The 22,204-nt window shown below is 44.4% G+C and overlaps 1 protein-coding gene across 1 annotated transcript; it reads right to left on the reverse strand.

The window, feature by feature from the left end:
- Nucleotides 1-134: 134 nt before the first annotated feature.
- On the reverse strand, nt 135-20,193 carry TNFSF15 (TNF superfamily member 15). The gene is made up of 4 exons (XM_065879511.1): nt 19,969-20,193; nt 5,477-5,519; nt 4,476-4,523; nt 135-1,046 (listed from the first exon to the last, which is right to left on the reverse strand). Exons 1-4 carry the CDS (start codon nt 20,191-20,193, stop codon nt 592-594), a joined length of 771 nt encoding a protein of 256 aa, XP_065735583.1. The 3' UTR covers nt 135-591.
- Between the last annotated feature and the right edge of the window lie 2,011 nt (nt 20,194-22,204).

Below are 22,204 nucleotides of genomic sequence, written 5' to 3' on the forward strand. Positions count from 1 at the left end.
TTGCTTGTTTTGATGCATGTGTACATAGTAAAGAGAAAGGTAGTTTTTCTCACTTGCCATAGATGGCGTGAAAATCAGTTTCTTTTTTTGAGAACATTTATGAGAAATATCAGCTCTCTTCATTTTGGTAGGCAAGGCATTAAAGTATGTGTTTAGAGGAACTGACGTAGGATTTTGCCTCTCAAGGGTTTACACTGTTTTCTAGGGCATTAGGTTTTGTTTTCAAGGTTCCTGAACCGAAGCAAATGCTTCATAATAAAATTGAACAGTATCTGGGCCCTCTGGTGATAAATGTGTAGTAGGAAGGCGTGGAAATGTTCCATTCATCTGGTAATCAGTGTTTTAATGTTTAGAAACTCACCACTCTTCCAAGAAACCATGATAATAGGTCTGTTCTCTTATGCCTTTTTCCAGTTAGTATTCTCATCAGTAAGGCACATAAAGTGTGAACTTTGGGCCCCTAAATTTCATGGCTTAACCACTGTCTCTATGGATGTTCAAAAAAAACCTTCCAGTTATAATTACATATGAATGAGGAAAATTAGGAGCTGAGAGGCAGAGGACCTTCACACAATGACATCTGCCTTGCCACTATAGCAAGAAGGCTCCGAAGAAGGTTTTATCTTCTTTTGTGTAATCCACCAAAGAGATGTCACTGACGTTCACCATCAGCTTGTCCCCTTCATTCAGGAAGAACATGGCCCCTAGGTAGATAGGCTGGAACCAGTTGCCGCCTATTTCACACACTGACTTGGTCCCCATTAGGAGCTGGGTTGGCTCAGGGTAGCTGTCCGTTACCTTGGTGATGACCATGATGATTGAGTCTGGCTTGTTTAGTCGGCTCCCTTGGCTGATTTCACCACACTCGGATGTGGTCCCTCGGAATGTGACCTGGGAGTAAACAAAGTAGTCTCCCGACTCTGGGATCACCAGAAATTTGTTGGTGTAGTTCATCCGGTTCTTGGTGAAGGCCAAGCCAAGTTCATGTTCCCAATGCAGAGCTGGGAACTGATTTTTCAAGGACTGCGTGGGAGTTTGTCTCACAACTGCAAAGACAAGAGGGAGGTTTCATTTGCTTGTGTCAGAACCTGTGGAATTTTCTAAAAAGAGTCTTAAATCATTTTCAAAGAGTAAAGAGATTGGATAAAACCAACAGCTAACAAGTTCCTTGAGGAGGAATGAGTAGAGGATATGTGAGTGGACATAACACATCTGTTCAGAGAGTAGCATCTTAGGTAGGTGACCTCAAGCAAATTGCTTTGCCTCTCTGAGCCTGAGTTTTCTTATTCGAAAATTTTGAATTTTTTCCTGAGCCCTGTGATCACGGAAAAGAGTTAAGGTTAAAAAATCTCCTTACTCCTCTGTGTTTTGGAAAACAGCTTACAACAAAGAACTCCTCTTCCCCAGTGACTTAGATAAAACTGATGGATGACCTCCCTTGTTTACCTGTGCCAAGGCCAGACACCAGACCCTCCCAATTCCCATTCTTTGCTTCATAAGTGATTAGCTGGACTGTTTTGTCCTCACTGATTCATCAGAACAAAATGTTTTTTAACCAACCTTTAGTTAAGTTTCTCTCCTTCCTCCAGGCCCCTGAACTTCGGCCCACCTTCAACCTGACCCTCAACCTGAACCAGCCTCCTGAAAATAGGCTGGCCTCAGGGTAAACCATTCTCTGAGCCTATCAAGCCAACCTTTCATCCCACTTCCCCACACCTGGTTCATTTCAGCTTTGGGTCCTCCTCTCTGTAAAAGAAAAACCCTTTTTGCCTAACTCTTGAGACACTTGCAGACTTTATGGTCAGAGGTTCTCCTGACTGCAGTAGTTCCTCACCTCCCCTACTTCCCCACCTTGTGATAATCCTTTTGCTTAAAGTATTTCTTTACTAAGCGAAGATTTGCTTTTTTGATGTACCTTTCCTTAAAAAACAAACAAATAAGAAAAAAAAAAGGAAAGGAAAAGGAGATAATAATACCTGTGGAAAGGATTAAGAGATGGTTAATTTTTTTTTTTAAATGTGGAATTAGGAATATCCTCTAAACTACATTTACTTTTGTTAGGCTTCTGGTTTCAGAAATGCTCTGCTACAGAAAGAGGGCATTGCAGAGAGAGAGAGTCATGTTCCTTGTTACTCCCTTCCAGTGCATGGTCCAAAGCCACATGAAACACAGGCAGTAATTAATAAAAAATTAGCATGCAGAACACCAGAGATCCAGAAGATTTTGTAAATGCTTCTTCCACATCAAGAGGGCCAAAATGTAAGACAAAATATAATTGAGTTGTGGAGTGAAAGGGACTGGGGCTCCGGGCTTCCGACTCTGTATCATGTAGGTTCTTCTCTCTGAGTCTCATTTTCCTGTCTGTGAACTGGAGACAAAGCTCCCTTATAGTGTTTTTCTGAAGATCAAATGAGTGAAAGAGACATGGACATATCTATCATGAAGGCTGGATACAGTGTTACTCAATACATATTTATTTTCTTTCCTCAAATAAACTAACATCTTTCATTTTGACAGATTAAAAAATAAGCCTGTTTCATTTAATATATTTTTATATGTTTTTATGTTTGCATTATTTACAAGTATATGTTATATAGAACATATGAATGAATGCTTTTTATGAGGTTATATCTATAGCAGAAAAAAATGAATAGAATCACACCATTGATTTCAAATAAGATAACCTGCAATAAAACTAGTACTTTTCAGAAAAAATTAAAACACATTTTAATTTCCTACAACCGCTTTTGAAATCCATAGCAATTACCATCATGCACCGCTGGCCATAGTTTTGGGATAGGTCATATTTAAGTAAGTGTTCAGCAAACTTCTTACCTGGTAATTGACCAAAAACCTGGTTCCTGGATTTTTCTAAAGTGTCTTTCCCATTGCTGACTAGACTATGGCTTCTTTTGCAATTATGACACATTTTCAGAATGTGTGTCTCCCCTGGCCCCTGCACTAAGTGGCCCCTGGAGAGCTCTGTTGCTTCTTTGCAAAATCTGTAAAGGGCATTTTTATTAGTCACCTCTTATAGTCTCTACTCCTTCTTTGTGGGTGATGCAATAGATTTAACAAATTCATCTCAGATGATTAAAAGCAAAAATCATGTATTTTCTAGACAAAGCAAGTTCTATTAACTTGGTATGCAATTAGGCCAACACAGCAGCAAGTAGGAGATTGAGTAGGAAGTATTTGTAATGGAAACAGTTGGAGTCAGTCTCAGATCTCAACCCTCCTAGTCCTGTGACTTGGGATAAGTGAATTTAGTTGTCTGAGCCTTAGTTTCCCCATCCTGTTTTACTGATATGCAGATTAAAAGAGATCCTGGATGTAAACTGCCTACCACAGTGCTTGGTACATATTAAAAGCTCAGTAGAACCTAGATTCCTTTCCTCGTTTCCACTCCCCCCATTCAATAGGAAGAGGGTTGGCATCTCCATACTCAGTTTCTAGGATTTTCCTGCCCAGCCTGTTCAATAACCTCCATTCTTAGAGGCAAGTGGTAAGTGATGGTGACTGGCATCTCCCTGGTCCTAATCCTCACTCAGGACTCACCGCAGTTCCCTCTTGGTCAAACGTTAAGACAGGTGTTGTGGGCCACAAGGATATCCCCTTGTGGGTTGCAGGTTTTCTTACAGATCAGAAGAATATGCTTATTTTTTAACTTTCTAGTTTTTCAATGGATTCAGCAAAGTTTATTTATTTATTTTAAAATTTGTGTTGGAGTATGGTTGCTTTACAATATTGTGTTAGTTTCTAGTGTACAGCAAAGTGAATCAGCTATACGTATACATATATCCCCTCTTTGTTGGATTCCTTCCCATTTAGGTCACCACAGAGCACTGAGTAGAGTTCCCTGAGCTATACAGTAGGTTCTCATTAGTTATCTATTTTATATGTAGTATCAATGGATTTTTAACACGTATTTCTGCACTGTCTTGCTCTTTTCTCTGGAGTCATAGAGGTATATGTGACTCCAGATGTGAGGTGTCAGGAATTTTGACACTAGACTTGGGAATCTGGCCAACCGGTGATGTTAAGAGACTGCTCTTAATCTCTTTACATCAATGAAAATTCTTTAGAAATACCTACCTGAATGTAAGTGTCCAATAACTTCTTGAATGGACTCAATAAATTGGCTTAGGGGAGCTTTCATCTTTGACTAGATTCAAAATTACATGAATCTCTGAATCTGAGGAAAGCCATTTCTGAATGATTGAGTGTGAGAATGAAAGAGAAACAGTAGATATGGAAGAGAGCTGATAGAGTCTGGAAGAAAATGCCCAAGAAACATGGGGCTTTGGACACTTTGAGGGAGGAAGACATCTGAAGACCCTGACTGAGAGGAGGAGTCTGTTACCAAAGGGTGTGGTTTCCAGTTTAAAGCTACAAGAATGAGTTTTGGCAAACACTGAAAGAAACCTCAAGCCCAGGGCCCGTAGTCTCCTGGAAAACACACCCAGAAGGATTACCTGTCAGGTGTGCCCTTGGCTTATCCCCACCGGCTCCAGGAGGTGCGTCTGTAAGGAAAGGAGAAAAATGCTTTCTATGAGTCAGAGGGTGATTGGAGTGAAGACAGCCTTTGGTGAGCTGCGTGGTGCCTGCAGCTGGAGAGAAACATTCCTCTCCTGCAGTTTGGTCCAGGTCTTTTTTGGGGGTGGGCAGGGACAAGGCAGCCTCAGGAGAAATAATCTTGAACACAAATGAACCTTGGCCCCATGACTTTGGACAAATTATCCATCCTGTCTGAGACTCTGCTTTCTCGTATCTACCACGGGTACATCAATTCCTCCCATGGATCATGGGTGCTCAGAGCGATTCCTGGCACATGCTTGGTGTTTAGCAAAGCTCACCTCGCCTCTCCTTTGCTTCTGTTGGTTCTGTGGGAGCTGGTTGGCCTTTTGCCTTCTTCATAGTCCCTTTAACCATATCCACTGAGCCATCTGGATGTCCTAACAGAACTAGGTGGGGACTACTCTGTAGCTATATGACCTTGGTAAATCCCTTTCCCTCTCTGGACCTCTGTTTCCCTATCAGTTCTCCAGAAGGCCTCAGCATTTCCTTTTGGTTCTCAGAGATGATTATACTGGACAACTGTGTTCTAACTACAGTGATAAAGATGATGTTATTGATGATAAAAGGAAAAATTATTGCATACTTTTGATGTGCTAGGTATTGTTCTAATATCTTTAAAGGAATTAACTAATTTAATCCACACTAACCCTGGGAGGTAAGTACTATTATAACCACTTTTATTGGTGAGTAAACTGAGACAGAGAAAGGTGAAATTATTTGCCTAAAGGCTGTCAGCTCCACAGGCCATGCACTTGGCCATGGCACCATTTTGCCTTCTTAGTGACTGTGGAGGAGCCTCTCTTTTCCTCTGGGTCTGCATCTTAACTTCCCATGTATCAGACTATGAGAAATGTGCTTGTTCCCCACAAGAAAAGGCATAAAATATGAACACACTTACAAGATCGCTGATGTGAAGGTCCAAGCTCCTGTCCTTTTGGAGTCTATTGGGAAAGAAAGATATGGTTCATATTATCTTGTGGTCCTTTTGACCCCATACCCATGCAGCTGCCCATGTTATGGGCGTGTTTAAGATGCTGCTGCTACCCAGCCTCAGTACTCAGAGATAAGGGAAATGGGAATGAGAATATTGGGTTGATGGGAATCTTGCACCCAAGCTCTCTTCTTTCATCTTCCAGCACCCCAATGACCTTTCTCTCTCCTATGCTTGTCTCTGAAGCTCAACTTTAAAGTTTTGTCCTGAGAGCTTTTCCTGTTCCATTCTAGGGCACTCTGTCATCTTATCATTTCTTCTTTTATTTGAACAAATAGCCTCACTTGCTTTATTTTCTTTTCTTCAGCACAATTTAAAAATTGGAACTGTTGCAAAAAGTGATACCAAAAAAGAAATAATGACTATGCTGTCTTTCTCATCAGCCTCCACAATTCTGCCTTGTTTCCATGCGATATATGAAGACTTTTTTATTCTTGCAACCCTAGTTTGTGAGCCATTTCAGATACCACATGGTAGTTAAAGAGTAACTGCTTTGGGGGTAGACAGACCTGAATTTGAATCCTGGTTCCACCATTTATTAACAATATAATCTTGAGCAAGACACTTCCGCTCTGAGTTTTGGTGTCATCATTTGAAAAATGGGGATAATTACAACCCCAGCGATAGATAACTCCCAGATTTGAGATGAAGAAAATGTATGAGTCAATGCAAAGAATGCATGGAAAATGAAGAACCACCATTCACAAGACCTGCATATAAACTCAGGAGCAAAACCAAGCTCTTAGTTTAGGAATGACATCGCTCTCTTACATTTTCCAATGTTCTCTTCTCTGATACAATTTTGACTCAACCCAGAGTCTTCTGATTTGATCCTCATAACTACACGGTCCCCAAGACCACTGATCCTCATGTCACCATGAACACTTGTCATTTTACATCTTAAAATTCATGTGTGTTTGTGTGCGTGTACTTGTGAATGAGAAATTGTATGTCCATGTGAGTATGAGAGAAGACAGCTTCATCAGTGGAAGAGAGTATGAGTCAGTGTGTTTTTGCATCTGTGTGTCTTCGTGTGTCTATGGTCTGGTGTTGTGTGCATGGATTCTCTACATGCATGTGTGGTTGTGTGGATGCAGCTGTGTCGTTGGTGAGTCTAGGTCTGTGAGCAGTCCTGTGATAACAGTGATCTTATTAGAGCCCAGACCACCAGGGTCTTTTTACTCCAAGACATGTTACCTAACCTCTATTGGAAGCCCTCTTGAAGGCAGAGATCTTGTCTTTGAATGCCTAACTGACTTTCTCCCCTTTCCAGTGCTCTTTTTTCCACTTCCTAATTCTGTTGATGGCAACACTACTGCCTCTCCTCAGTTACCAAGCCTGAAATTTCTTTCTTTCTTCTTCCGCAAACCCAAGCTGTCATTTCTATTTTGGAGTTTTTCTCATTCATGCCTCTACCCCAGGCCTCAGCACACTGCTCTCCGGGATTCTTCCCATAGGCTCCTAACAGAGCTTCCTCCACCTGGTTCCTCCTTTTCTTGAACCCATCTCTTAGCCTGCCTTCAGAGGGCTTTTTCTAAAGCATCACTGTGAGACACGTCTCTGTTCATAAACCTTCAGTGGCTCCCCATAACCTTTAACACAGTCCCAAATACTTACGTTGGCATTCAAAGTGCCAACTGCCATCCCAGTCTTGGTACCTACTATTTATCCTTCTCCAAGTTCTCTGTACTCCAGCCATGAGAGGCAGCCACGGTGAGTGATTCAAGGGACATGAAAAAGGCAGTAAATGTAGCTACCATTTATTCACTGAGTAGTGGCACTGGGCCGTGCTAAGCCCTTCACGTGCATTATGTCCTTCAGCCTGGCAGTGACTCTCCACGATGGATGCTATTTATATCCTCATACTGAAAATTAGGCTTAGGACATTAAGAAACTTGCCCAGTGTCTTATACCTGGAAAGCGGAGGAGCAGGATTTTAACCCAGGTCAACTGGCTCCAGAATCCCAAGCCCTCAGCCATTGCTCCTTATAACTTCCAGGCAAGCCCCTCATCCGCTGAGGTGGATGGATAAGTACTAGTGGTTCCCTGCACTCTGACAGTGGGGGAAACACAGAGACCAGAAAACAGGAACCTGGCCCAGAAGTGGGAGAATCAGGGGGGATTACACCTGAACTGCATCTTATATATACTCACAGGTATATAATACTCACAAGTATTAACCAGGTAGTAAAGATAATGACCATTTCAGACAAGGCTAAAAGCTTGTGCAAGAGTAAGGAGGCCCAACAGAGCACAGGAGCAGTTGGGAAACTGCAAGCATTGCTGCTGCCAAGTGAATATATTATACGCTTTTAGCATAGGGTCATGAGTACCATAGTCTTTGAAAACCTAAACCAATCGACATGACTACTTATCCAGCATCAATAACGTTGATGAGCTTGGGAGGGGGAGAAGCAGCCTAGAAATGGCCTTATTCTGTAGACTGTTTCCTTACTTGCTATTGACAGAGCTGACAAAGGACTCGATCCTTTGGCAAGGCAGAAGACTGAAGGTGAACTCTCAAAAAGAATTTGGAAGAGCCTGGTTGCATCCCCTTGTGTAGGAAATGGCTGCCTTGGTTGGCCGCCTTCTACTTCATTTAGTTCTCTGATGAGAAACCTTCTTGAACATCCTACTTATTTTTGTCTAAGCAGACCCTCAGCTAAGAGTCTGGAGCATTTCTTCTGGCTCAGAGTCCCATTGTCATTAGCAAGAATTTGAGAGTGAACACATTTCCTTATTTGCTCTGCTGGATTTCTGTAACTTGGACACATTTTATTTTCATATATGGATGGATGTGTGTGGGTTTTAAGTGGCCCACCCGGAATACTACTAAACATCTGGAGGCTAAGATAGTGCCCGTTGGCAGGTTTGAAGAACACAACATTCCAAGAGTCTCCACGAAGAACATCAGCTGGGACCCTGTTTCCAAGAACAACATCTAAAGGCTTCCATTGCTGTTTCTCTTAATAATCCCTCTGTTTATCATGGGAGGAAGATTATTGTGATAAGCAGGAATGAATGAAGAGGAGATTTGAGAGGATGAGCTAGTAGGTCTTTGAGGGAAGGTTTATGCATGTGAGCTGGCTCAATGCCTGCTCTCAAGATGGTTGCTTATAAAAAAAGTCAATAAATGGCTTACTGTCTTCCAACTCTGACTCATGTCCATCACTTCTGATTATTCTGGGATACCAAGGAGATGATGGCTCCCGAGAGATGCTGGTCACTGCAACATTAGCTTCCAAATCTGAATAGACATGGAGTCCAAGAACACCCCTGAGGAATGTGATTTATTTCCCCTTAAATACCTTCTCAAATCACTGGCTGAGAACCAGGGTCCAATTTTATTTCCCGTTCGGAGCATTTATTACTCCCTCAAGTGATATGACTTATTTGTATGCTATTGATTTTCTCTCTCTAGCAGAATTCCAGCTGCCTGTAGAATTCTGCCTGTCTTGCTCACCACTATATTTGTAGCACCTCAGACAGTGCCTGGCACTCCCACTGGATTATCCATTTGGCAAAATACACTGATGCTCAGGCACCAGTAAGACAGGCAGAAAACAGAGCAGAAGATGGAGTAAAATTCAGCTTCAGTGACTGTAGCCAGAGTTTTACAATTAAAAAAACTAGGAAAGAGACCCTTTAGTTTTAGAATACATGCAGAGTTTTGAGTTTTTGTTTAAATTTAAAAACGTGATTATGTAGAGGTGGGTAGCCATAATCTTTTAGTACTGGGGCCTCCAGAGTTTTTCATCAGGCTCTGCTTGGAGCATAGCCATGGCTCTAGAAATGTTTGTTGAGAGTTGTGACAGTTGGCCAGAATCAGAGCCAGAAAAGGCAAATGTGTCTGCCGATGGGCATACATATTAGTGGGAGCGTGGGTTGCCTGCCACCCTGGTATTTATTAGCCCGAGCAAAGTAAGCTGGTGCTTTTCACCCCTTAGTTCTTATAGGTCAGGGAATTTTCAGTCTCACTTGATTTTATTTCCTTTTTTCTTCTTGCTTTTTTTTGGGGGGGGTGACTGCATATAGATTGGTAAACCCTAACTCAAACTAACCATGACCTATTACTTTAAGCATTTTCGGGATTCTCTAATACTTCCAACAGGGAACAAAGAAGGATGGAGGGAAGGAGGAGACTACTGTCTAGCTGAGGGTTTCCCTGTGCCAGGTCCTTCTGGTGTTTGTGTGGGCTTCTCAGCTAGTAAGTACTCCAGCTGCTCTCAGAAGAGGTTATCACCTGATTATAGTCTTTGTAAGCCAAAGGCAAAGAGTACATGAAAGGCCTGGGAGCTAAACCTTTAGACCAAGTACAGACTGGCACATATCAGGAGCCCCATAAACATTAGCTGACTACATAATGGATGAGCCTGAAGCGATGCGGTCTTTGAGATTCTCTTATTGGCATTTCCCCAGAAAAATCCCGTGAGCGTATTTTAACTAATGACCCATTTAGCCTTTCTCCCATATTCTGTACTCACTCTCTACTATATTCATAAACAGGAAGAGATAGCTATTTCTTGCCGTCATAAATGCCACAATTGCAAAGGCATAAATATTTTATGATCCATAACATCCTCCCAGCACTTCTAGGAGAAATACACAGACATTTGCCTTTGCCTTTTCCTCTTGCAATTTCCTGTTTGTACTTGCACAAGGATAAATCCAACCTGGACGTGTTTGATTCCAAGGTTGTTTCATTTCATCCTCCTCTACGGTGCACTGGACGGTGTTGTTGTTTTCTTCCCCCAGATCTTTATTGGAGTATAATTGTTTTACAATGTTGTGTTAGTTTCTGCTGTACGACGAAGTGAATCAGCTATATGTATACATATATCCCCATATCCCCTCCCTCTTGAGCCTCCCTCCCACCCTCCCTATCCCACCCCTCTAGGTCATCACAAAGTATCTGGTTGATCTTCCTGTGCTATGCAGCAGCTTCCACTAGCCATCCATTTTACATTTGGTAGTGTATTTATGTCAATGCTACTCTCTCACTTCATCCCAGCTTCCCTCCCCACCCCCATGTCCTTAAGTCCATTTTCTACATCTGTCTTTATTCCTGCCCTGCCACTAGGTTCATCAGTACCGTTTTTTTAGGTTCCATATATATGTGTTAGCATACGGTATTTGTTTTTCCTTCTGACTTCACTCTGTATGACAGACTCTAGGTCCATCCACCTCACTACAAATAACCCAATTTCATTCCTTTTTATGGCTGAATAATATTCCATTGTATATATGTGCCACATCTTCTTTATCCATTCGTCTGTCAGTGGACATTTAGGTTGCTTCCATGTCTTGGCTATTGTAAATAGTGCTGCAGTGAACATTGTGGTACATGACTCTTTCCGAATTATGGTTTTCTCAGGGTATATGCCCAGTAGTGGGATTGCTGAGTCATATGGCAGTTCTATTTTTAGTTTTTTAAGGAACCTCCACACTGTTCTCCATAGTGGCTGTATCAATTTACATTCCCACCAACAGTGCAGGAGGGTTCCCTTTTCTCCACACCCTCTCCAGCATTTATTGTTTGTAGATTTTTTGATGATGGTCATTCTGACTGGTGTGAGGTGATACCTCATTGTGGTATTGGTTTGCATTTCTCTAATGATTAGTGATGTTGAACATTCTTTCATGTGCCTCTTGGCCATCTGTATATCTTCTTTGGAGGAATGTCTATTTAGATCTTCTGCCCATTTTTGGATTGGGTTGTTTGTTTTTTGATATTGAGCTGCATGAGCTGCTTGTATATTTGGGGGATTAATCCTTTGTCCATTGCTTCGTTTGCAAATATTTTCTCCCATTCTGAGGGTTGTCTTTTCGTCTTGCTTATGGTTTCCTTTGCTGAGCAAAAGCTTTTGCTTCATTAGGTCCCATTTGTTTATTTTTCTTTTTATTTCCGTTACTCTAGGAGGTGGGTCAAAAAGGAACTTGCTGTGATTTATGTCATAGAGTGTTTTGCCTGTGTTTTCATCGAAGCGTTTTATAGTGTCTGGCCTTACGTTTAGGTCTTTAACTGGACGGGTCTTTACATGCAACACTTAGAGTGGTACAGAGCAAAGAATGTGGTGTTTGCAGCCCAGCAGATGTGGAAATCCCAGCTCTATTATTTCCTAGTTGTCACTTAATCTCAGTAAGACTCAAGTTTCCTCATCAATAAAAGTAAACAGTGGGGCTTCCCTGGTGGGGCAGTGGTTGGGAGTCCGCCTGCCCATGCAGGGGACGCGGGTTTGTGCTCCGGTCTGGGAGGATCCCACGTGCCGTGGAGCAGCTGGGCCCATGGGCCGTGGCCGCTGGGCCTGCGCGTCCGGGGCCTGTGCTCCGCGGCGGGAGAGGCCACAGCAGTGAGAGGCCCGCATACCACACACACACACACAAAAAGTAAACAATGATTCTTTCCTCCCAGGACTGTTGTGATGGCTACGAAAGACCAGACGCATAGAGTGGATAGCCAATTCACTTTCCTTCTGTGTTTGTGCTCAATCAATCCTTGTGGTATGTGTTTTTGGTTCCATATACCTTCCCCTTGGTCCCACCACTGTAGTGGTAAACAGAAGCCACCTGTGTGTCTCTTTATGACCAGTGGCACAGAGATCATTTCGGAGCTCTGGACGGCTTCTCCCTTCTCCCAACAGGAGGGGCCTCCTCAGTCCACAGTTTGCTTCTGGACTCCTGCCGTTTCACAGTCTCCAGGAGTTTAGGGAATGGGATATCCCTCCACCCGTTCATACTCCATGCTTGTTGCTGCTGTCAGCTCCTGGGCCTCCTTAAGGACACCAGGCTGGGAGATGATCTCTTATAGCCACGGTGCTGCGGCTGCTGGGCTGCCTGTGGTCTGTTAGATGAGGAAGCTGGGGTTGAGCGATGTGCGTGTTGATTTTAAAGGGGGAATGAATGGATCGTGGAATCACCAGCCAGGAGCTGCAGCGGAGGTGTGGGATTCACTCTCCCTGCTCGCTTGCCCTCCCTTCATTTCATTTCGACAGCGCACCCTCACCTTCTCTGGATTCTCTGCCCTTTGCCCCTGGCCTGACCTTGGGAGTGAGCTGGGCTTCTCCTCCAGCTGTGCCAGGGCTCCCTGAGGCTACAGCAGAGGCAGCCACTGAGTGCTCAGTGTTTTGCAAAGGGGCTTATCGTTACCGTCCTCATCCAACAGAGGGAATAGCTTGAGTGAAATAAAAGACTCAGATGTGGAGTCTGTAGAGAAGTAATGTCTGTGGAGCATCTACCTTATGGCAATAGCTTTCCGGACTTCTCCTTGCAGAATTCTCAGCAAAATGCTATGAAGAAAGTGTGTTACACTCCCCATTTTGTAGACAGGTAGTATGACTTAGGGAGGTCAGGTACCTTGTGCGTCTCTCCATCCTTCTCTCCAACCGGGGAATGCTTAGTGAGTGCCTCTGTATGCCAGGGATAGCTAGGTGTCCCCAGGGGAGGAAGGGAACTAGCATTTATGAGCACTTACTATGTGAAGGGCATTTTCTAGGGTGTCATTTTTAAATCCCCCTGACCACCGCCAGCAAGTGAATGATTTGCTGGGTTTATACTCAGAGGCACACTAGCGTAGTGGTTAGGAGGGGCGTACACGTGGGTTTGAATCCCAGTGTCACACTCTGTGTGACTTTGGACATGTGGTTTCGATTTTCTAAGCCTGAGATTCATCTTCTTTAAAGTGGAGATAACAGTAGTGCTTTCTTCATTGTGCAGTTTCAAGGATTAACTGAGATGATGCATGAAGTACCAACGGTAAACACGTAGTACACGTGTTATACGCCAGACCTCACATTAAGAACTTTATATCATGATCTCATGTACTCTTCTCAAAACGCTAAATATGAAAAAACTTAGAATGGAGTCTGATATATAATAAATTATTATGAGGCCACAGTTGTGATGTGGTGGGGCCATGGCTTTCCTTCTAATCTGTGTACCTCTGAAGCCTGAGCTGGCCTCACTGTGGGGTCCTGCTGGTCTGGATGGAAACCAGGGCGTCTCAGGGGAATGTGTAGGAGAAAGGAGGTGCAGGGAACAAGGACTAGGAGCCTTGCGTGGATTTTCGGGAAGGGTCGAAAGTGAGATTGGAGGGGACCAAAGAGAGGTGAGGAAAATGTGTGCAGATGATTCTAGACGTAGGACTTGGAGGGAAGGACAGAGACTGACAGTGGTGCAGCCCTGGGAAGCAGTGCCTCCCTTGGCATCCCTGACTCTTCATCGCACAGTGCTGAGTCCCCGTTCTGTGCTGGGCTTGGGCTGAGCCAGTGTGGTGCATTCGGTTATGCCTGGAGCGTAGAGTCCTGTGTTCTGGAGCAGTGCTCGGGGAAGACAAAGGCCTGGCCTCTGGGGACCTGTGGGCCAGAGCGGGGGCGGTGGACCTGTCCTGAAGGCAATGGATGCCACTAAGGACCAAAAGAAGGCCCAGGCCATGGTCAAGTGCAGCCGGTAAAGGATGGATTGGAGCGTGGGTTGAGGGTACAAGACCAGGGTGCAGAAGGAGGCATGAGGATAGCTCACAAATATCAGAGACCAAGAAAAGCCCTCCAGTGCCAGAACCTGCTCTCTGGACTGGTGATGGCAGATTCCAGGGCAGCTGCAGAATTCGTTCTCTTTGACATAATTTCCATGAGCAGGGAAGTTCCGAGGACATAACTGTTACAATTGCTAATCCTCCACCCCCTGCCAGCTACTTTAAGGGTTTTATTTCTAATTATCTCTGTTTCATACATTAAAAAACTGAGGCCAGGAAGCTTAGGTAACATGGCTAAGAAGTGGCTAAGCCAGAAATCAAACTGGGTTTGAACTTTTGACCCATGGTTTTTCCACGTTGCAAATCTATCTAGCATTCTCCAGGAGTCTAAAGATCCTAAAACATTTTACTGTGTTGCTCTCTCTCTATTTTATATATATATATATATATATATATATATATATATATATATATATATATATGTATGTATTTTAAAAATATAATATATATATATGTATTTTTCTGTATAGGTAACATATACATTTTGTACAAAAGGATATAGGTTCAAAAATGTGTCCCCATTTCCCTTGTTACCCAGCCACCCAGTTTCCCCATCTGGATGCTAACAGAGTTACCAGACTCCTTGTTCATCTTCCTGAGATAGTCTGTGCCTTTATAAATACATTCATATATATTAATGTGCATTATTTTTTCAGAAAATGAAGTGTTTCACATTCTATATGCTGTTATGTACTTTGATTTTTTCACTTAATATACATCTTCAAGAAATTCCCCATCCTCACACATAGAGATGCTTCATTTTAATTTTCCATTGCATGAAAGGACCATGATATATTTAATCGATGCTATATTTATGGTCACTTCACCTAAAGGCAGTTAACCCAACCTTCTCAAATCTAATTTTGATTTCTGCTCTGCAACTTACTGGATAATAAGTTTGTCATGTTGAATCTTTCCTTACACAACCCCTGAAGGAAGAGTCCAGTTTAAAATATTTTTTAACAGTCCTGGTGACCGTTTTTGTTGCTGCTAATAAAATCCTGGAACATTACTCACAAGTTGCTGTTGCTTTTCCACAGTCTGGTCTAGGGACCCAGCAAGAAAGGAGTTGGTCCTGTTTTCTGGTAGAACGAGGCCAGGCAACATAGAAATAGTATCTAGTTCTAGGTCAGCCCTCAACCTGCTCTGTGACCCTGAACTTTTCCTTCCCTTCTCTGATCCTTGGTTTCTTCAAGTGTAAAACGAGGAGATTAGACTAGATCAAGGGTCAGCAAACTTTTCCTGTAAAGGGCCACATAGTAAATATTAACTTTGCAGGTCATATGGCCTCTGTCACAAATACTTAACTCCTCTGTTTAGTGTGAAAACAGCCAAGGCAGTACGTAAGCAAGTGGGTGTGGCTGTGTTTCAATAAAACTTTATTTATAAAACATGCAGTGAGTGAGATTTGGCCCATGGGTCATAGTTGCTGGCCCTGGGACTAAGGGCACTTCCATCTCTTAATTTCTATAAATCTGTGAAGAGCTTTTCCACTTAGGGGAAAGAAAGGGACAAATACCCAGCTAGTGCCCATATTGCAAGCACTTGTGAGGGGCTTTATAGAGGTTCCTTAGAATCCTCACTGCACTTCAGTAGGGTGGGTATTATGGGAAGACTGAAACTCGGGGAGCTTCTGTACTTTGCTCACTCTCTTCCTTTCAAGTCCTTTTGAGCCTTCTCTTCTCAAGCCTCAACTCCCTCCTAAATTAGAGTAGAAAAGATTCTCAGGGATGCTGGCCTCCTCTGGTTGCTACAAGGATGGAATGAGGAAGTCCCTTAGGGCAGCCCTGGCAGAGGGAACGGCCCTGCTGAGGACCGGGGACAGGAGAGCACTGGAGTCCTGAGGGAACTGAGGGAAGCCGGGGTGGCTGAGAGGCCAGAGGCAGGAGAGAAGGGAAAGGGGTAGAAGATGAAGCCACAGAGGTGACACAATGCAGTGAAAGCTTCCAAAGAATAATTTTGGCTCCTGTGTGGAGAATCAAGACCAGGCCCATCTTTACAGAATTTCCTGTTTCACAGAATACTCCTGTTTCCTGTCCTCCTCAACACATGAGGGTGATCCCCTCATTCATCCACAAAAAGGGCAGATGGAAAGTATTTTCGTTGATTGAGAGCTTGACTGTGGTTGGGGAGGAGGTGGAAGGGAGGCAACAGGGAAGCCGAGAGAAACCTGATTTGCCGACTGAGACTTGACTCCGTCCCTCCCCGCTGTGACCTTGGTGCTCACGCAGACGCTCTCTCTCCGAGTTCCTCGTCTGCCACATGCCACTGCTCACCGTCTTACTGCATCTCTGGGTTGGTGTGAATATCCAGCGGGATCATGTTTGTGAGGGCTCTCTACGAGTCTGAGGTGGGAGCTCATATCATGTCGTCATTATTGTCATTCATCATTGTCATCAGCTTATCCTCTGCTGCTGCCGAGCCAGCTCTTCAGGCCTGTGAATGTATCTGAAGGTCTGTGTGACTCTCCTCTCTCAATTTTTCTTGTGTTAGGATTGAATTGCCTTTTGCCTGGCCACTGTGGGAATGGAAAACTCATTCCATAGACAACCTCAGATTCCATGGATGTCATGAAGGCTGTGGGCAGAAGAGGAGGACTGTGGGGCTGCGTGTGCGAGGTGAAGAGGAGGGGGGAGCAAGGCTGGGACACGGGGGAAGTGGGTGTAGGTGGCGGCGAAGGTGGTTATTGGCCCCTAGGTGAGTCTGGGGGAGTCCACTCGGGCAGATCACAGTGGGGCTTTGTATTTGCAGGGCTCGTGGAATGTTCCAGGCTTTGAGGGAGACAGATCTGAGTTTGAGTTCTGGATCTAGGTCTTACTAACTGTGGGGTCTAGATCATAAGAACAAGTGCAAATGAAAAATAAGAGGCTTAGTTCCCCCTGTTGAAAATAAGGGACGAGATTTCTTTCCCTTCCTTTTTCTTAGAGCATTTAGGTTAGAAAACTTGTAAGTACTTTCTTCTTGCTTTGAAATGTATTTAAATCCTTTTGAAGAACAGATAGGCCTTTTCTTCCCCCGCTGCCCCCGTGACCTGGGAGCATCTCTCTGAAATGTGAACACCAGGAGAGGTAATGCCCCCACCTCCCAGTTTCTGTAGGAAGACAGGTGCCTAATTTAGGTGGGCACCTTGCTCCAATTTGCCACACTACCATAAGGAAATTAGAAGTTGGTTTTTCCCCTGGAGAAAGCCAATTACCTAACACAGATGGTCACTTCAATTACAAGGAGAATTTTGGACGAACTCTGCATGACAAATGGTGCTGTCGAGTCCTGTTCCCGCGTACTTGTAGCTCTCCCCACATTCCCAACATATAAACTGCTCCTGCACATACCTTATTAGTGCTGTCAGAGAACTGATATTAGTATCTTTTTTTGGTAGAAAGAGAAACAGACTCCCCAGAAAAAAGAGCCATGTGCTTATTTACACAGCTGGAGGTTATGGAGCTGGGAGTCAAACTCAGATGACTAAGAGTCCTGACATTTCATTGTTATGTCCCCAAGCTGTCCCGGTGACCTGGTTTTCCCACTTGAATCCCATCTTCTTGCATCTCTTTTGAGCTGGTTATTGTCTGTTAGCCCCTGCGGATCCACTCTACGCCCTGAGCCCTCACTGACCTCCTGGCACACTTGCTCCTTGACTCTTTTGAGCCTGGCTTGCAATTGAGTCTGGCCAAGGGGATGAGAGGCTGGGGGCAGACTGGTCAGAGTTTTCCCTCGCTGCTTTCTGTTCCCTCCCTGCTGCTTTGGCAGATGGCCTTCCTCAACTCAACCCTCAGCTCCTCCAGGCAGGCCCTCTCCTACGTTTTAGGTCTCCTTGGGTTCCTCTAAAACTTTTCCCTCTATTTGCCTTTTCAGGCCAAGGGATGGTGATCAGCTTCATACTGTTGGTAACCCCAGGATGCTTCCGGCCCTGCGGTTCTCATTAATCTGTCTGCCACTCAGTAAATTGACCTTTCTTTGAACTCTTTAAGCATTCTTACTTAAATCTCTTCTTTGAATGGGCCATGTGTTTCTTTTCAGTACTCCCATTGTTTCATGTGCCCCAGCCTTAGCCCCATTTTCCTTTCTTTTTCTTCTAAGTTATATAGCTTGGCCAAACCACAGCTCCAAAGGTCCCCATGACAGAATGGGGTATTGGCCTTTGCATCTCTTTTTTTTTTTCCCGGTACGTGGGCCTCTCACTGTTGTGGCCTCTCCCGTTGTGGAGCACAGGCTCCGGACACGCAGGCTCAGCAGCCATGGCTCACGGGCCCAGCCGCTCCGCGGCATGTGGGATCTTCCCGGACTGGGGCACGAACCCGTGTCCCCTGCATCGGCAGGCGGACTCTCAACCACTGCGCCACCAGGGAAGCCCAGCCTTTGCATCTCTTGAGTGCCTGCAACAGGGCAGGCATGCAGCTCCTTCCCTCGAGGGGCTTCCTGGGCAGCGCCAGCTTGTGCTTCACACTCTCTTCCTAAGCACATCACTGGCCTCCACTGTACCGTGGCATCGCACCTGATGGACTTCTAGATCAACACGACATGGGCAATCTCAGACATCGTTTGGGGCAGAGGGAGTGTTTTTCATCAGAACGCAGGAGAGCTCAGGTTACTGGAAGCCACTTAATGCCTCATTCAAGAACAGCCATCTCTTTCTGGCTAAAGAGGGACTGAGTCCAGAATGCTGACTGCACGCTGCAGTTTGACTTTGTTGGAACCAGCCCCATGGTGGTCTAGGCATCACAGCCTGAACCGCCATGCCCTCCCATTCTCCTGTAACATGAACAGCATTTCCAGTTGTCTGCATATTTCTACATTTCCTGAATGATGGCATGTGGCCATGGATGTTGCTGTCTGAATCTCAGTCTGTTGGCTGACCCTCATGGGTGGTGAAAGTTACACATTAACCATGGCTTGCTCATGGTCTCTGCTTTGAAGTTGCCAGCAGTGCTTAGAAAACAGGTTTCCAATTAAACCAACTGAAAAACCTGTTTTCCCCTCTGGAATTTAATACTTTGGACCGAGGTTAAATTGCCTACCAGAGATTATGTAGGAGAGTTGTTTTTGTTTTTTTTTAAAGGGTATCCCTTGAATGACACATTCAGGTTTTAAGGTTTTTGAAGTTCCTAGTCTAGAACTATGTTTTCCCCATCACCTGTCAGCACCTGCCCACCATTGCACCATTGTTTTCCCTAGACCCTGTATTCTTTTTTGACTAAGCTCCCTGACACCCCACCCCTACCAAGACCAGAGAGATAAATAATCAGGTAGGAGATTCTTTCTTGAGTTTCGAAAAAGAATATTTCTAAACCCAAGAAAGGGGAGTTGATTGAATTATAGCATCTACATACATAAGAATACAATACAACCATCTGTATCATCATGCTGCTGTGAGTTTACTAACAATAAACAAAACCATAACAGGAGACTCAAAACGATCCCATCGTATTAAAAACTATGGAATTATATATCCCCAAATGCTAATAATGGTCACTCTGTGCGGTTATGGGTAATGATAATTATCTTCTTTTCCTTATCTGTGTTTTCTACCTTTTTTCAATGACTATGTATTAGTTTTGTAATTTAGTTTTTTATTTTTTTTTAAAAGAAAATGAATGTTCCCAAATTATCAGTGCACTATGATTATAATTATCTAAAATAAGTGGCTTGTGGTTGTTTCCATATAAACCTAAAAAGGCACAATTCATCCCCCAGAAATACTGAGAATAAAAACCAAATTGGAGTTCTCCACCTTTCACATTCTACCTTTCCTTTGCATATGGAAGCAGGGACCATGATGGAGCAAGAAGCTCTGTCCAGAGCTGCAATAGCGGCCAGGTGGCCCCAGGGGGTCTACTAATCCCCCAGGTCACTGCGGAGTCTTGCTTACCTGAAACACACAGGCCTCTCCTTGGGCCCGGAGCTGGCCAAGGAGCAGGTAGGCGGTGAGTCCTGCCAGGATGGGGAGCAACACGAGGCAGCAGGTCAGAGCGCAGCGTGCACTGTTGCTCCTGGATGCTAGCCCAGCTCTGGCCTTGGGCCTGTAGCCTCCGTCCTCGGTCAGCATTTCGACACTGGCTCTTTCCCCAAAGCCCGGCCCTAGATCCTCTGCCATGCCCCTGATGGTCCTAGAGTTGCCTCTAACTCCTTCAGAGCAGAGAGACCCCCCCCATTAAATAGAAGCCCAGCTCTCACAGTGGGTGAATTAATCACTGCCTACTCCTCCCCCTGCCCTCCCCCCTCCACTTTCCACAGCGCACTGTGCCCCGCCCTACCCTGCTAGGGAATGCACCGCCTACAACAGAAACCAAGTTTGGTTTAAGAAAAAAAAAAAAGAGAAGGAGAGAAGAAGAGGAAAGCTTTCCCAAGCATATTTATATATACAGTGTACTCATGTGCGCCTTCCTTCCTTTACAGAAGGAAGTTAGGAAAGTCCCCGGAGGAGGAGGAGATAAATTCATCAAGTCAGTGGGAGGGGCCAATGAAAGTGGGAGGGGCCAATGAACGTATACCTGCTCCCTGAACTGGAGGCCTGCCGGCGTGCCAGTCTGGGGAGCGTGCTTCTTCCGGAAGTGAAAGTGAATATGGGTGGTGTGGCTTGCAGACTGGGAGATGGAAACCACGTTTGCACCACCAGTTTGCTAAGTGCTGCCAAGCCCTCTGTCTTTTTGAGTCTCCTAGGAGCTCGTTCCCATTGCACAGATGGGACTACTGACGTTCTGGAAGGAGAAGGCACTTGCCCTAGGTCAGCCAGGGATTAAGACGGAGGAGCCAGGAAGAGGATCTAGTTTTTCCAAATCATGGTTTAAGGTTCTTGCCTCTACTGCACGGTTGCCTGTGAGAGGAAAGCGTATTTCTAGCTTGTGTTGACCAATTGCCTGAGGAAAGAGTATGCGGTCATAGAGGTGACTGTCTATAGGGGGAGGACATTGACTTCTACTCTCTGATGAGTCCAAAGTTGACTGAGCCTACAGTTGGGTGTGTACGGGGACCACAACACGTAACGAAGGCTAAGACTGGTTAAACGCTGGCTTTGGGCCAGTCACTCTTCTGAGTGAGTTAAATGTATCCATGAAATTATTCCACCCTGAGATAATCTTTTGACATAGAAATGTTGTTATTTCCACCTGACAGATAAGGAAACTGGAGCGTAGAGAGTACGCAGTAAAGCCAGGCTTGGAACTGGGGCAAGCTGGTTCCAGAGCATCCTGATTGTTACGCTATACTGTATGTGATGCTCTACAGTGCACCTACACAGATACCCATACCCACTCTACCCGGAGTAGGTCATCCCTTCCAGTTAGGGGTTGGGAGGCTTCCTAGAGAAAGAGGTGGTATTGGAACAAGGTCTTGAAACTTAGGGATGGTGATAGTGGACAAGAATAGAGGGCCCTGCAAAAAGATGGGTTACAGAAAGAGGAAAGCTTAAGGATGTCCTGTGGCATGTGGTAGAAACCAGTCTGACTAGTGCCTCCATTCAGTGGCTATATCTGCTTATATCATAGTCTAAACCCTTCAGGCTACTTGGAAAAACCTTTCATGACCTGCCCACCGTCATCCCTCCTCGGCGTCCAGCTCTTCTCTTACTACGTTCTAAGCTGCAGTTTCTCCAAATGCACTGTGGACTAGCTGCACTGTTATATCTGCTGTTCCCTCCACCGGGAAATCTTCCATTCCTTTCCTTTCATATCACCAAGCTCCCATATTTTTTTCAACTTCATGTAGAAAACTTTCCTGCATCTCCCTGCCTCCAAGATGGGGTGAGATGCTCATCTATGTTCTTATAGCTTCCCATTCTTCCTCTGTGATTGACTACTTCATACTAGACTGTGATTGATTGTTTTTCATCACCCTGATTAAGGTAGCAAATCTAAGAGGGCAGTCACAAGCCTTCCCTGTAGCTTCTAACATAGTAACTGTCACACAGAAGACTCTTAACCAACATCTATTGAAATAAGCATCTAACATATTTTCAAAGAATTCCAGCAAAGGATGATTTTTTTTTGTGTTCCGTGGTTACCCATTCTTGGTTTAACAAATCAAATAAGAAACTTTTCCTTGAAACTAACCTAACGCTTTGCTGTTGTAACTTTTAAACACAAAATCACACTTAACATCAAATCATC

The sequence above is a fragment of the Phocoena phocoena genome, chromosome 6, assembly GCF_963924675.1.
Source record: "Phocoena phocoena chromosome 6, mPhoPho1.1, whole genome shotgun sequence".
NCBI classification, from domain to species: Eukaryota; Metazoa; Chordata; class Mammalia; order Artiodactyla; family Phocoenidae; genus Phocoena; species Phocoena phocoena.